The sequence below is a fragment of the Hemicordylus capensis genome, chromosome 2 (genome assembly GCF_027244095.1).
Source record: "Hemicordylus capensis ecotype Gifberg chromosome 2, rHemCap1.1.pri, whole genome shotgun sequence".
Classification (NCBI taxonomy): domain Eukaryota; kingdom Metazoa; phylum Chordata; class Lepidosauria; order Squamata; family Cordylidae; genus Hemicordylus; species Hemicordylus capensis.
In genome coordinates, this window is record NC_069658.1 from 103,212,651 (window position 1) to 103,229,630 (window position 16,980).

General features: G+C 44.3%; 1 protein-coding gene across 4 annotated transcripts in view; it reads right to left on the minus strand.

The window, feature by feature from the left end:
- Positions 1–13,552, minus strand: part of PCSK5 (proprotein convertase subtilisin/kexin type 5) — a 440,322-nt gene extending 426,770 nt beyond the window's left edge. For 2 of the 4 annotated variants that reach the window (XR_008315836.1, XM_053294459.1), the window contains exon 1: positions 12,807–13,552. Coding sequence is in view for 3 of the 4 variants with exons in the window: in XM_053294459.1 (XP_053150434.1) it covers positions 12,807–12,998 (192 nt within the window). In the remaining variant the exon portion in view is untranslated. The remainder of the gene's footprint in view (positions 1–12,806) is intronic. The other 2 variants (XM_053294457.1, XM_053294458.1) reach the window with 2 other exon arrangements.
- Between the last annotated feature and the right edge of the window lie 3,428 nt (positions 13,553–16,980).

Genomic DNA, 16,980 nt, shown 5'->3' on the forward strand with positions numbered 1-16,980 from the left:
CCCCCCTTAGAAAGAGTTAATATGTCAGAATTTGATCTATTCACCAGAACCTTTATCATCAGAACCTTTACAAAGCTATTGCAGCTTTCATTCCAACTGCTTGCTTGCTTGCTTGCTTATTTATTTGAAGCATTTAATATACCACCCACTCCAAAGATTCTGGGCAGTGTACAATGATGTGTAAATAAGGTAACATTAAAAATTACAATCAAAAATTCCATTAAAAATACAAACTAAAATAGATAATGGAAAGGAAATAAAGTAAACTACAGGGCAAATGCCCGGTCAAAAAGAAAGGTCTTCAGTAAGGATTTAAAGACTGGTAGAGAGGGGGCTAGACGAATCTGAAGGGGAAGAGAATTCCAAAGAAGTGGGGCAGCAACTGAAAAAACCTTTCACGGGTCCTAGAACTCTGAACCTCTTGAAGATCAGGGACCGACAAAAGGACCATCTGAAATGATATAACAGGATGGGATGTAACTGGATGGGAGAGGTGATTCTGTAAGGAAACAGGCACCAGTGCAGCGATTGCAGGAGAGGTGTTACCCTATCATATCTTTTGGCACCCATAAGTAGGTGAGCTGCTGCATTCTGGACCCACTGAAGCTTCCTGATCATCTTCAAAGGTAGCCCTAGGTAAAGCGCATTACAGTACTCTAAGCGGGAGATGACAAGGGCATGAGTCACTGTCGTTAGTGCCTGCCAATCAAGATAAGGGCAGACCAGATGAAGCTGGGCAAATGCACTTCTAGCCGCAGTCCCCACCTGTTGTTCAAGCAGGAGGCGTGAGTCCAAAAGAACCCCCAAGTCACAGACAAGCTCCTTTGGGGGCAGCGCCACCCCATCCAAAAAAAGGTTTGGATCCAACTGTTGGCCAGTACAAGGGCTGAATAAGAGCAGCTTAGTGGGGTTTAGTCTGAGCTTATTTTGAGTCATCCAGATCTTAACAGCTTCCAAACACCGAGCAAGCACAGAAACAGCATCCCCAGCATGGTCTGGGATGGCAATGTAAAGCTGAGTATCATCAGAGTACTGATGGAATCTCACCGCAAACTGACAAATGACCTGACTCAGCGGCTTCATATAGCTGTTAAAAAGGATGGGGGAAGAAGTGAACCCTGGGGAACTCCATAAAGAAGTGGCCATGGGTCAGAACACCTGTCCTCAGTTCTCCTAAGGTACGAATGGAACCACTGTAAAACAGTGCCCCCGATACTCAACCCACGCTGGCAGTCGAGAAGGACAGCATGATCAATAGTGTCAAAAGCCGCTGAGAGCTCTAAAAGGACCAAGAGAGGCACACTACCCTCGTCAAGGTCCTGAAGAAGATCATCTACCAGAGCAACCAGTGCCGTTGCTGTGTTATGCCAAGGCCTGAAACTCAACTGATAAAAATTAAGGTAATTGGTTTCCTCCAAAACCTTCTTGAGCTGGACACATACAACCCTCTCCAACACCTTCGCTAAAAAAGGGAGTTTGGAGATCAGCCTATAGCCGTCAAAGACCTCAGGGTCCAGGGAGGCTTTCTTCAAGTGAGGGTGAACTACTGCTTTTTTAAGGGCTGCTGACACAAAACCCTCGCATAACAAGGAGTTAACCAGCTCCCGTAGCCAAGAATTTACATTCCCGCCGGCTACTCTAACCATCCAAGAAGGGCAAGGGTCCAAGCAACATGTTGCAGCACCCACACCCAAAAGAATTGTATCCATATCCTCGACAAACTCAAAGGTGTCCCATATAACATCACAAAGCAAAGTCTCCTCTATCTGATTGAGTCCTATAGTGGTAGACTCCAACTCTAGTCGAAGGAGCGTGACTTCATCAGCAAAGAATCGAGCAAATTGATCACAGCAGCCAGATGAAACAATTACCGGATCCACACTCCTGAGAAGGGAGTGGGTAACCCAGAATAAGCTGCTGGACGAGAGTCAGCTGATGTTATAAGAGCAGAGAAATAATGAGATTTCACTGCTCTTATCATCATAGAATATTCGCAATTATGTCCTTCACAGAGAACCTGGGGGGAAATTGGGACACTTAACTTGTACCTTGTAGTCACTAAAGCTGAGGAAGAAGTACTGCAGAGCAGACAAGATCCTGAAGATTTATAACAACGTATAGCATGCTGTAGATCCCAATAACCCTTGCAGAGGTACCTGCAGCTTTCAAGAACTATTGTAGGCCCAGAAAGAATCCTGTATTTGAGAGTAGAGGTATCTCTCAAATACAGGATTCTTTCAGGGCCTACAATAGTTCTTGAAAACTGCAGGTACCTCTGCAAGAGTTATTGGGATCTACAACATGTTATATGTTGTTATAAAACTTTATTAGATATGTATGGAGAATTCAGACACTGATGATTTAGTTAAATAGCTTAGAAACAAAACAAAGCACTGTGAATGTGGACCTACACTAGTCTTTAGCATAACAGAAAGCAAACTGGAGGAAAGGCTCCAGGAAAACCCTTCCGTTATCTTAACATATCCAATAATATCTGCATAAGTGCATATAGCTGTCACAAATTAAGACAACATCAAAGCCATTAAAAGCAACACTATGACAAACAGACTGCATTCTTGTGATCTCTGCAAAAAGGGGAATCAGAGAGGATGTGTCATAGGGGGAAAAAATGCCTAGAGTCATTTGGGCAAGGTGGTAGAAACATCAAATAAATTAATAACCATTTTTCTATCTTGTAGAGACTCTCTAGTACTAATCAAGAGAAACTGAAAACATTTATGACATGAACTCTTATCAGTATCAGTAGAACCAGTCATCATACCCCAAGAATCACTATTCGAAAAAACACTAGAAGTAACACCAGATCTACAGGGACAGGATTATTGCCACATCTCTTGAGACTTTATCAGTACTCACAGAGACATCTGATGAATACATTCAAATTAAACGTAGATGTGTGGAAAAGCTGCCTGTAAAATACAAAGATTATGTAATAGGGTAATCACAGTGGTGAATGGTAGATCTCAATGATGAGCTAAGTGCTAGTAATCTGTAGCTCCATAGTCCAGCAAGGATTCAAGTCGAAGTAATTGTCGAACATTTAATATGCAAGAGGATATCTCCAAGTAAAGAAGGGGAATACGATATGTGGAAATTTACCATTGAAGGACCTGTACTGAAACAGTTCAGTTTTCCTTCAGCTATTTGGTGGGCACAGTTAAGTTTGTGTTTAGTATGCAATGAGATGTAGGTGGTTACTATCTATCTGCAAGCAAGAAATTAGACGTGTGTACGGAACCAGCTGTTCTAGTTCTGTTCAAGTCTAAACCGGACCCAAACCAGACTGGACCAGTTCGGTCTGGCAACCCCTAGAATCCCCCCCACCAGTTCAGTCCAGTCCAGGGGAGTTCGCGAATGATTTTTTAAAATTTAAGCTTATCTCCTCTGGGGGTTATCTAAGGCTGGGGGGTATGTGGGGGTTCCCCCTCCCCCCACCAGCCTTCCTGCCTTAAAAAACAGCCCCGTTCAGCCATTCCTCGGCCTGTTCGGGCCTTTCCCCCACCGATGTGGCCATTTTTGGAGGCCACTGCACCTGTGCAATGGACCTCTGCATGGCTTGGGTCATAGAGTACTTACACACATAGACAAATGTGTTGGTACCCCTCCTCAAAAAAAGAAGAACCCACAATTGTCTCTGAAATAACTTGAAACTGACAAACGTAATTGGCACCCATCATTGTTTATTTCACATTTAACAAAAATCAGACTTTGCTTTAGAGTTTTGATGCAAAAGAATATTTCAAATAATAACACAAATGGAAATAGCATGGACAAAAATGATGGGACCCTTAACCTAATGTTTTGTTGCACAACCTTTAGAGGCAATCACTGCAAACAAGTGATTGCTGTAATTCTCAATGAGACTTCTGCACCTGTTAACAGGTAGTTTGGCCCACTCTTCCTGAGCTAACTGCTCCAGCTGTTTCAGGTTTGAAGGGTGCCTTCTCCAGAATGCATGTTTCAGTTCTTTCCATAGATGTTCAGTAGGATTCAAATCAGGGCTCATAGAAGGCCACTTCAGAATAGTCCAATGTTTTGTTCTTAGACATTCTTGGGTGCTTTTAGCTTTGTGTTTTGGGTCATTATCCTGTTGGAGGATCCATGACCTACGATTGAGACAGAGCTTTCTGACACTGGGCAGTACATTCCACTCCAGAATGTCTTGATAGTCTTGAGATTTCATTGTTCCCTGCACAGACTCAAGGCACCCTCTGCCAGATGCAGCAAAGCAGCCCCAAAACATAACCAAGCCTCCTCCATGTTTCACAGTAGGTATGGTGTTCTTTTCTTTGAAAGCTTCCTTTTTTCATCTGTGGACATAGAGCTTATGGGACCTGCCAAAAAGCTCCAGTTTTGTCATAAAAAAGCCAGACTGGAATTTGCTTCATTTTTTCCATCTCTGGACATAGAGCTGATGTGACTTGCCAAAAAGCTCCAGTTTTGTCTCATCTGTCCAAAGGACATTCTCCCAGAAGCATTGTGGCTTGTCAATATGCATTTTAGAAAATTCCTGTCTGGCCTTTTTATGACAAAGCTGGAGCTTTTTGGAAAGTCACATCAGCTCTATGTCCACAGACAAAAAAATGAAGCTTTCAAAGAAAAGAACACCATACCTACTGTGAAACATAGAGGAGGCTCGATTATGTTTTGGGGCTGCTTTGCTGTGTCTGGCAGAGGATGCCTTGAGTCTGTGCAGGGAACAATGAAATCTCAAGACTATCAAGACATTCTGGAGTGGAATGTACTGCCCAGTGTCAGAAAGCTCTGTCTCAGTCGCAAGTCATGGATCCTCCAACAATGTAGAATAATGACCCAAAACACAAAGCTAAAAGCACCCAAGAATGTCTAAGGACAAAACATTGGACTATTCTGAAGTGGCCTTCTGTGAGCCCTGATTTGAATCTTATTGAACATCTATGGAAAGCACTGAAACATGCAGTCTGGAGAAGGCATCCTTCAAACCTGAAACAGCTGGAGCAGTTTGCTCAGGAAGAGTGGGCCACACTACCTGTTGACAGGTGCAGAAGTCTCATTGAGAGCTACAGGAATCACTTGTTTGCAGTGATTGCCTCTAAAGGTTGTGCAACAAAACATTAGGTTAAGGGTCCCATCATTTTTGTCCATGCCATTTCCATTTGTGTTATTATTTGAAATATTCTGTTGCATCAAAACTCTAAAGCAAAGTCTGATTTTTGTTAAATGTGGAATAAACAATGATGGGTGCCAATTCAAGTTATTTCAGAGACAATTATGGGTTCTTCTTTTTTTGAGGAGGGGTACCAACACATTAGTCCACGTGTGTACCACTGGGATCTACTTAGAGGAAATATTATATGTTCCTCTCACACTTCCTCTTATGTGCTTTGATCTCCCCTTCATTTCCTGGTTTGCAGTAACTATAGCTTGCCATGATGTTCAAATCAGGCAAGTGATGTTACTACAAGCCATAGTTGGACTCCAAACCAGAATTAGAAAAACAGTTAGAAATTTGGGGTTTGCAATTCTGGTTTGATTTGTAGGCATACCATGGTTTGTGGTAACCATAATTGTCCAATTCTGATATCATAAGCAGCTCAGGTTACTGTGAAACAGGAAGTAAGGGAGGAAATCAAATCCTGAAAGGCATGGACTATGTGAGTTCAAAGCTTGTTCACTCCAGCAAAAAACCATGGTTGCATCTGAACCAGGCCTCTGTCTCAGCCTGTATTCACAGATAAACATCAATCCAAATCTTAACTCTCACCAGCTTGAGTGGGGATGTTGCCTTCTAAGAACATTATGCAATACAGGCAAACCCCATTATCTGCAGGGGTTCCATTCTCTGCTACAACCTTGGGTGACAGAACCATGGATAACTGGGCATTAAGTCAATAGGGGGTTAAATTCCCAGAGGCTGAAAAAAGTGGGGGTGGTGAAAAGGAGCAGAAATAATGGAAATAAGGTGCCCTACCATGCTTTGCGGGTCTGCAGCTGTCCCACAATGCTCCTCAAAAGTCCCAAATCTACCATTTTTTCTGTTAAAATGAACCACAAAATGGCTCCTTTCCTTAAAATTGTGGCCAGAAATGACCTCAGATGTCCGCGAAACTGTGGATATGAGTAAATAAACCCTTTTAACCCTCCCCCCTTACATGTCATTATTTCAATCCCCAACCAACCAACCAAATACAATCCAACCAACACTGGCAAAACTTCCATTGATATTAGTGGTTCTGGATTGTCCTTCACATCTGAAAAAAGAAGAAATTTGTTCCTTTATTGTGCCCCTAAACTTGCTTAAGAGAGGGAGGAAATGAATCCTACTCTTGAACTCTCTATTCTTCTCAAAATTTATATTTTAAATATAATTACATTGAGGCGAGTCTCACGATCAGTGAGACTCACCTGAATGGGGTTCGCGGGGAGGGCAGGCTTAGGCTGCTCTCCCCGCAGACAATCATTCCTGTAGCCCTGGGCAGCCGGATTGGCCGCCCACACAACTGCCAGCTCAGTCACAAAGCTGGCAGGGGCTGTGGGTATCGGGGGCCATATGGACCCCGGAAGTTCCAGGATGCCCCGCATGAGAGCGCAGGGCATCCTGGAGAGACCCCCAGGGCTAGGAGGCTTGTTTCAGCCTCCCAGTGGGGGTCTCCTCGTGTGTTGCCGTGGCACAGAGCCACACCGTGGCAATAGACAGGGTTAGCGGAGCGCTATCAAATAATCAAACAGACGGGGTTAGCGGAGCACTCGCTCCACCAACCTCATCTAAGGGGAGGGGGAATTAGGAAGGTTTGCTGCCGGGAGCCACACAGCTCCCGTGGCAGCACACGATCCTCCAAAAGTGGGCTATGCTCCCTTAGCCTGCTTTTGGTGGATCGTGAGAATCTCCTCATTATGTTTTATCTATATCCTCTTGACTCCACTAAAATCTATTAATCTACATATTTGGTTTTACATACAGGGTTACATACAGAGGTGCCATTACTAGATTACTTTTACACTCATATTTTAAATTTTGCCCGAAATTCAGTTACTGTATGTCTATAATTGCAGTGGTCCTCTTTTCTTGATAAAAATGGTATAAAGTATGGATAAAAAGAACAGAAAAGACCGTTGCTGATCCATGAATACATGCCCTGTGAAACACAATTGAAAATGATGCTGAAATACCTTAATTGATGGATGTTTTGCTTGGAGGATCAGTAACTTTAAAATGTCAGTCCTCATATAGACAGAGAAAAGATAGAATACAAATCCCTAAATAAAAGATCTAGGAAGATAAGCACATAGCAGTCTTTAGTTTGTTATAAACTGTTGATGCTACATTTACCTCAGAGAATTATCAGTGATAATTCAGTGAATTATCAGTGATATCTTTCATAGGGCTACCTTTGTACAGGATGTACATATTTCAAAGTTATACAGTAACCTTAATTGGGCAGAACTAAAAGATTAGAGATCTAGAAAGAAGAAAAAGTCACAGAGATTTCCCTCTGAATGTAACGCTTGCAAAGGAAAGCATCCAACTAGTTAATCATGGCTATGCACTTTTAAATCATTGAGCCAGGCTAGCCATGATTAACTGAAGGCCACTAATTTCAGTGAGGCTTAGCCATGACTAATTTAGTCTGTCCAAAGACTATCGATATTTCTGATAGGAAACTGAGAATTTGCATGCAAGTCACAACATGTAGTGTATTTAATAAGATGACCTAATGTTAACTGCATGGGTAAAATTATACACGGTATAAAATCTTGTACAGTATTAAGCAAGTTGTTCTAGTAAAAACTAATCAGCCTACTTTCCTTTCACTGTCGCTACAACTGGACTATATTTGGTTCAAATCAAAGTCCACAGGTTAGATTTCTTGTACCTCAATTGTTCATGCATCCTCCATCTTGGATCAGGGTGGATGACATCATTACAAACAACACCATTAAGGTGTCCCTACGTGTCACTCACTACAACTGTACGAGATTTGGTTCAAATCTGTTAGACAGTCCTCAAGTTACACCTCAAAAGTTCACATATCCACCATCTTGGATCAGGGTGGATGGCATCATCACAAACTACACCATTGGGGCATCCCTGTGTGTCCATACAGCTGTAGCAAATTTGGTTCAAATCGGTTAGACTGTCCACAAATTAATGCACTTGCACCTCAAATGTTTACATGTCTGTCATCTTGAATTGGGGTGGATGGCATCGTCACAGTCTACGCCACTGAGGTGTCCCTATGTGTCTCTACAGCTGTAGTAAATTTGGTTTAAATCGATTAGGCGGTTCACAAGTTAGCTCACCTGTGCGTCAAAAGTTTATGGTTCGGCCATTTTTAATCAGGGTGGATGACATCATCACAAACTACACCACTGAGGTGTCCCTGTGTATCAATCACTACAACTGTGCCTAATTTGGTTCAAATCAGTTAGACAGTCCACAAATTAATCGGCTTGTGCCTCAGATGTTCACGCAACCACCATCTTGGACTGGGGTGGATGACATCATCACAAACTATGCCACTGAGGTGTCCTTATGTGTCTCTACAACTGTAGCAAATTTGGTTCAAATCAGATATGCGGGGCATTATTTCGCTCCCAAACGGGGCCACAGGACCCCGTTTGAGACTGAAATTGGCCCGTGCTGTTTTGGCAGCATGGCCAAACAGACTCTCCCTTCCTTTAAAGGCAGGGAGAGCCAGTCTGGCCATGTTGCCAACACAGCATGGGCCAATCTCCCTCCCAAACGGTGCCACACAGCCCCATTTGGGAGGGAAACCACACACCCCACGCCTGACGTCAGGCACGGAGGCGTGGCTAGCCCGGTCTCTGCATCTGATATCAGATGCAGGGGCAGGGCCAGGGGGCTGCTCTGGCAGCCAAACGTGGGCTGCCGCCAGCCTCCCTGCACTCCTGTACACATCTACCATCTTGGATCAGGTTGGATGACATCATTACAAACTAAGCCATTGAGGTGTCCCTATGTGTCCCTACAACTGTACCCAATTTGGTTCATATTGGTACAGGCATTTCAAAGTTGATAGGAGGAGGATGGACACACACGGACACATGGATGGACGCACGCACACAGAATGCCGGATGATCTCATAAGCCTACTGGAAAATAGGCTAAAAAACAATGAAGTAGTGATTATGAACAAAAAATCTTGTTACCTGTGAAGGGGCATTCCTTTCAGTATGATTACTCCCTTTCTGACCTTTTACTCCTTGTTCTAAAAGAAAATCAATATACGAATACAACGAATATTTATATACCACTTTTCAACAAAAGTTCCAAAAGCACTTTACATAGAAATAAATAAATAAATAAATGGCTTTGAAATATATGCCTGGGAGTGTTTACTGTCTTACAGAATACAAAGGACAATGATTAAACAAAGACCATGGTGTCTATGGTCTTGGCAATACTGTAGTGTATAAGCCTCTATTGGACAATGTATTATATGACTTTGAAGCAAACAGTTTTTGGTGAGTAGGCCACCATTTCAGTGGTTTATACAGGATTTTGTTCACTATATTAATAAGAATGAGACCATTACACTTCCACATTTGCTCAGTGGATGAAGTACTAACAAATTTAGTTAACTGTCTGTTAACTATTAGCAACTACTACAAAGAGGCTGTTCATCAGTCTCTTTTGACTATACAGTGCATTTTACAGTGTATACAATTTCAATGGCAGAAACTAACTTTTATGATGGAAAGAGCTTTACAATACCCATGTAGTAACATCGTATTTCTATAGAAGATAAAGGAAGGAAGATAAAGGGGGTGTTATAGGTGTTTTGTGCAACTTTCACTGTAATCATACAGTATGTGTGAACTGATTTTATGACACAAGTAACAACTGAACAAGTATTACTGTCCTTTGATCTGAGAGAATTAGGGGAAAACACTGTGATAATGTGACTGGATTTTTTAGATTCCTACAGCATCAAATAAAGGGGTCTACTGTATAGGTTAAAGCTTGTGCCCTAAATGTTTTAATTACCATAATAAAATGTGTTAACCAGATGGAAACAGTATACTGTATTGGAGTCGTAAAGAATAAGTGCAAAACTCAATTGTGTGTTGTTTTAGCCATGCTAATTCTTATGCATTGGGTAACATGCTTCACACCTTACAGGGCTAGGTGCCATGAAGAATATGTCAGAAATGGGTATCCTGTGATACTTTTTCCTTCTTGTCTAGAATGATATAGTAGCTGAGGGTTTTCTGACAGGATCTAGCAGGTGTTTCCTCATTAAGTGCTTGGATCAGCCTGGATCCAAGTATTTTCTCATTGACTATTTGGATCCAGTTTGTTCCAGGTGTTTGTTAACTAAACATCTGTGGATTCTGCTGAATCCAGGTGTTTCCTAACTAGCTAGATATAAATCAAACTAGATTAGTGTAAATTCATGTTAATCCATTTGAATATAAACACCCAAATTTGATATCTCCCAAATAAACCCATATTGAAGAAACTCAGTGCCAATACGTTATACAGAATGAAAGGACAACACAAATACAACTCAATTCTGTTTAAGTACTGTTTCTAAATACTCTGGAAGTTAAATTTGGGGCCATGTACATTATTCATCAAAACATTTCTTGCAGACACAGAGCACTTACTCTGCAAAGCTTCACTCCCACCTCTACCTTCCATTGCTTAATGTTTTCAGCATACTCTGTTTTGAACTTTTTAAAAAAAAGAACAAATAATTTGTTCTTCTAATCCAGACTGCTGTTCGCAACACAAGGTTTCATGAAGTGACATGGAGTGCCAACTTTTCCAGTTCTCTTTTTAGATGGCAAAGATGTCTTTTCCAGAAATTAATGTAAAACTAAAGTTCGGAGCTCTAATCTACTTGGAGGACTCATTCTCAGATTCAGAAGCCCTGTGTCCTCTTCGCAGATGCAGGGAGTGGGGCAGGATGTCCTTATTCTTTGCCAGCAGAAAGATACTTTATCCATGTCTCACTACGTCACATCTTTCAAGAACCTACTTTAACAGTTATAAGTTTGAGGGTTCAGCCCTGATGAACCCTGGCACAAATTAAATCTTGCCTTCTCCCTTTCCATGTTATACTGGTGGAAACTCATGCAAATTCTTGGCCCTTGTATGAGGAGGGACACCCACCATCTGTTTGTTGGAGATTGATTCCCATTTGCTGAGCTCAAAGTTCACTGCACAAAGAGCATAGGAGAGTTCGGGAGGTGGAGAAGGGCCAGACTGTAAACTGAAAAGGCGCACCTTTCCCTGCCAATCTATACCTCCCCTATAGTCAAAGTGCCACAAGGCAACCGAATGTGAAGCCGGAGGAGAAGCAAAGTAAACATCAGAACAGATGCATCAAATTCCTGCTTTCTGACTCAAATGACGGAGCTCCAGCTACAACCAGGCAGGGGGGCAGGATTCCAAGGGCAGCCGGGAAATCCACCTGGTCGAAAGCGCACTGTGCCTTTATTCCCTCTGTCTCTACAGAGAGAGTCTTCCTTTCTAGACATGACGATTGTCTTTTACAATTAACACGGGAACGCAAACAAAAATCAGAAATGACTTTCCCCGCCTCCTACCCCCGTTAATTGATTTACAGAACTAAAACTAGAAATCGTTCTTCTGGATCACGTTTGAGGATCCCTGCTAAGGTTTATTTAAGCAACCTTAAGGCAACGACTATATGACATGTGTGTGAGAAAGAAAGATTGCGGCGAGGGGGAAAGAGGGTTCAAATGGAGACGCATTTCATCGCGGCTTAGTCCCCCCTATTCTGTTTTCAGTGCCAGAGTTCAGTCTTGGCGTATGGGAAGACGTAAGAACACAGTGCTTCTGAGAATGTGCTGAGTGGGTTTCACCCCTGCCCTGCTAGTGTCCATACTTCCGGGATGAAAGGGCTTCCAAGCTAACGGAAGCATTTTCAGGGCCCGGCAGGAGGCTATCTTAATAGTTGGGAGGAGGAAACCCACGCCTGAACTCCCTGGCTGGTTCTGGCTCTTGTCTCTCCCCGCCCCGCACCTTTCCAGCAAGAAGTTTGGAAGCAAGCAGCTCTTCAGCGGCTTTGCTCCTTCGCACTTTTACAAGCCGCCTCTTAGCGGAAAGTCTCCAACAGCCTCGCGGAGAGGAACCTGCCCCACTCCCGTCCTCTCCCCTCCCGCTGTTTCAAAGCTCTAAGCCAAAACCGTCTCCAGCTTCTGCTCAGCCTTCTTCCTCTCACGAGCCTCCGAACGCTCAAAACTCCCTCCACACCAGAACCTGTCCATTACCCCCATCCACTCTTGTGTGCCTGTTTGAAAACAAGCCTTCCTCTCCTCCTCCCCCCCCCCATCCCCAGGGCTGTCCCTACGGCATGGCAAGCGGACTGCTCTCTTAACCCTCATTAGAATTATCTGGAAGGGGGCCGCACTGGCTGATTTGCCCCACCACGCACCCCGCCAGGGCTCTCTAAGGACAGCCCTGCCCATCCCCGACCAGCTCCATGTCCAAGTCCCGGCTAGAATCCAAAGAATTAATTTAGTAGTACAGCACAGCCCCTGCGGCGACTTGTCCGGCTCGAACTCTGCAGTGCGCGCGGGAGGGGGAGCGGGAGACCTGGCCAGAGCGCTACCTGCCCTCCGCGTCGCCCCGTGGCGCGCTCTCACTGACCCAATAACCTTTGCGCCTGCCTGCAGAAGATGACAGGATGGGGCAGAGAGCGGGCGCCTGCCTCTTCCCGCCGCCTGCAGTAGCACCCACAGCTGCTTGCCTGCCCGCCCGCCCCGCTTGAGGCGAAGTGGTCGAAAGCGCGTGGCCTTTCGCCGGAGGGTTACCTGTCCTATATTGATGTAGCCGTACTTGCTAGCTATCCTGTTGGCTTCTTGGAGCCCGCCAGTTATCCTCACAGCCCAGTGGTTGGTGTACACGCGAGTCCTGCAGGCAGGCAGCAAGAAACCCAGCAAGAGGGTGAGCAAGCATACAAGGTCCGCTCTGCTTCGGACTCCCAGGCAGCAGCAGCAGCCCATCTTCTCGGCTCCTTCACACAAACAAGGAAGCAAAACAAAAAAGACTTCCCCAGGTTTCCAAAGAAACTTCTTCTCCTCCGCCACACACTCTCCTTTTCCTTCCTTCCTTCGAGGGTCACCTCCGGGCACCTCCACCAGCAGCAGCAGCAGCAGCCACAAGTCTTCCCCCCAAAAGTTACCGCAAGAAGGAAACCAGGAACAGCTTGGAATAGTGCATTGAATCTCCTGAGGGGGCTTAAGTGGCCAGAGCTTAAAAGATGAATGCCTTTCTCCCGCGTCCCAATGCAGTTCGAGGCGTTGAAAGTTAACCTTTTCCCCACTCACACTTTCTTCGGCTCCAGTTGTTTGCCTTGCGCCCTATGAAAGTCCCTAGGGAAGGGGGGGGTCTGTTTCTTGCTTTCTCCAGTGCTTTAGTCTCTCTTTCAAGCTTCTAGTTGTCTTCTCCCTCCTCCTCCTCCTCTCCTCCTTCTCTTTCCTTCTCTCTGCTCTCCTCACTTGTTCAGAGCCGAAACAGCAGCAGAAGCAGCAGCAGGCAGTGTGTGAGCGTTAGCAGCCGAGCGCCTCAGTTCAGTCAAGCTCTAACCCTCCCTCTCTCCCCCCTCCCCCCCTTTCCCCCTGTAAACGGGGAGTGCGGGGAGCGTGAGTGGAAATGGCAGCAGCCGCTTTCTCTGCATATAAGAGATTCTCAACTCCCCCCTTGGCCGATGCAAGCGGTCTCCCGGAGCACGCCTGGTCCTAGCGCTTCCCGATTTGGACTGCTTTGGAGTTACCGCTGCATTGGAGGCTGCGTTGGAGAACGGGGAGCCCACGTTGGATTTTAGAAAGTTCAGGCTTTAGATTAGAACACAGCCCATGTTTTCATTTTTTGCTTTGTGTTGTAACAGAGCAGAGACCAATATGACTAATAATGTAAGCAGCTCTGTTGGGACCTTAGGAAAGGAAAGGAAAGGAAAGAGCAGCTCAATATCTTTAGAAGGGCCAATTAAGAGTCACAAAATGTATGTATGTGTGTATATATATATGCATGTGCGCACAGGGCCTTTTTATTTAGTGGGCACAAGTGGGGACATTTTCTCAGGAGGGCTCCCATCCAAAGTATGGTTCACTGTTCGAAATGAAATGATCAAATTGATCCTTTTCATTCAAGGCAGTAAAGCTAATCGATTAAACTAAAACCCCAGGATCATGAGTTGCTCCAGTATTTGGGATTATTACATAGACACAAGATACAGTGGTTGACATACTGTGCAATGTTATGCATGTGGTAACATGTAAAAGAGTATTGTTGTGCAAGTGCAAAAATTACACAAATTGCATTGCACAATGCAGCCATTATCTATAATGGCCACACACTGTCACACAACTCTGTTTACTCAGTTTTTGCACATGCTCAGCAACGCACACTATGCAAATATCATGTCCCACTGTGTGTGTAACATTGCATAGGAGGGGGGTTCAAATGAATATTATGCCCCAGGACCAATCAGATTCTTAACAGGACAAGGAGGTGGTTCCCACAATCAGTGGGAGCCGCCTGGGGAGAGTTAGCACATGAGCAGCAGGCAGTCTGCTCCAGGCGGCCGAAGCAGCTGCCCACATGACTGCCAGCTCCATTACGGAGCCGGTGGGGGCTGGGAGGATTGGGGACCGCATGGCCCCTGGAAGCTCCAGCATGCCCTACGCAAGTGCGCAGGGCATGCTGGAGAGACCCCCGAGCCGGGAGTCTACTCGTGTGTTGCTGCGGCACAGAGCTGCACCACGGCAACTCATGATTGGAAAGCCCAGGTTAGCAGAGTGCTTGCTCCGCTAACCTGGGCTTAAGGCAGGGGCAATTAAGCGGGTTACCCACATTGACTAAACCAGGCTCGTCTGCAAGCGCGATGAGTCTCACGATCCTTGGGAAGTGGGCTAAGCACCCTTAGCCCACTTTCCACTGATTGTGAGAATAGCTTCTGTGTGTGTGTGTGTGTGTGTGTGTGTGTGTTCCATGTTTATCCTTCTCTTCTTCCAAGGAACATAAAAGTTGTGTATAAGTCCCTCCATTTCAAATTTTATCCACACAACAACCCTGTAAGATAGGTTATACAGAGAAAGTGATTGGCCCAAGATTACCCAGTGAGTTTCACAGACCAGTTTCTCAGGCTCTTTGTTAAACAAAATGGGGAGGAGGAACAAAATATAAAAAGTTGTTGCTGGAAAAAGACATTGCATAAGCCATCCTTAAGATAGTGATTCAGTAAGCTCTCTGCAGACAATCTTAGTCTGTGTTCAGTACAAAAGATCTCACCAAAGCACACTGAGGAAAAGAAGCAATGGCACCACACTTGTTTTGAAAATTAAAATTCATGACATCCTGAATGATGGAGTGCATGCATGCACTGGGAGTCTTCACACAACTCCCCTGCACTCATGCTGTTATGCAAGAGGATGAATACTTTCATGCATTGCTCATATTCTGGAAGCACTGTGTAAGAGCAGAACCATACTGCTGAGGGTGCCTCCAAATATGAGTGTTTTGTTAGTTTGGATGTCTTGCATCTGTCTTCACTACTAAAGATGTAGAGCAGATATCTGTGCCTGATAGGGCTTTTTCAGGAAAATAATCTGATGAATTGAGGCAAATAGGGGTGAGAAGAGATGAAGTTTTAGGTTTTACAGACAAACTAAAAATTAACAAATTCCCAGGTCCAGATGGTATCCATCCAAGAGTTTTGTTGTTGCAGAGCTGTTGGATGGGATGGTATAGAAAGATAATTACAAACAAACAAACAAATTTTTGTTTGGAAGCCAATGAAGACTGGAAGCTAATGAAGTCTCCTGGGCACATGTCTAATACACTCATGACTACCCTGATCAAATAGTAGGGCTGCCATTTTCTGAATTAGTCAACGTTGCCCTACAGTCTTCAAAGGCAGTAATTCAAAGCACATTATAGTAATCCAAATGGGCATTTACTAAGGCATGTTTGACAGTGACAAGATACCTATTTCCCAAGAGAAGGCACAGCTGCTAAACCAGCTGAAGATTGTGAAAGGTAGCTCTGGCCATGGAAGTCAACTGAACATCCATAAGCAATCCCAGCACCAACACTATCCACAGACAGTAAACCTGGTCTTTCATAGGGAGTGTGACCCCATCTCGAACTGGTATAGGATCAACTCTAAAAACAAGCTTATCCCACATCACTCATGTATTTAGTTCTGTTCAGGCATTCAGTAACTGTATACAGCATACATAGTTACAACACTGATGGAAACCTCCTCCTCCAAGTGACACACTAAATAGCCCCACCCCCTGTGCTGACCATGAATACAGCACTTGTCTGCAGTGTTTGTGATCACAGGAGGATCTCTTCCCAGTTACAGCATTTGTCTCTGAGGACTAACACTATGCTCATGGCCAGCACAGGAGATAGGGCTATGTACATTGGTACAGGGGGCAGGGCTTTCAATTAGCATTTTACCTGGGCATACTGAACATGGTTACTAAATACTTGAATAGGACTTCCGTGGTATCTGGATTTAGTTTCAGCTTGTTCCTCCACACCCAGCCCTTTACAGAAGGCCCAACTACATGTCATCCATCCATCCATCCATGTAGTTATTTGTTTGTTTGTTTGTTTGTTTATTGAATCTATATACTACCTAATATAGAAATATTTAGGCAGTGTACAGAATTAAAACATAATATCACATATTAAACATTTATAATTCATAAAAATCATAATTGATAAAATCTCATTACAATTTACAAATTTGGTCTCCATTGAAGGCCTAGGGAAAATAGGTACGTCTTTAGGGTCCTCCTAAAAACAAACAGAGAAGGAGATGCTCTGGGAGCACATGCCAAAGCCCTGGGTCAGTCACAGAGAAGGCCTGGTCCCAAGTTGCCACCAAATGAGTTGGCAGCAACCATAATCGCACTTTGCCAGATGATCTTAACAGGCAACAGGGTTCAGGACAGAGAAGGCACTTTACCCTGG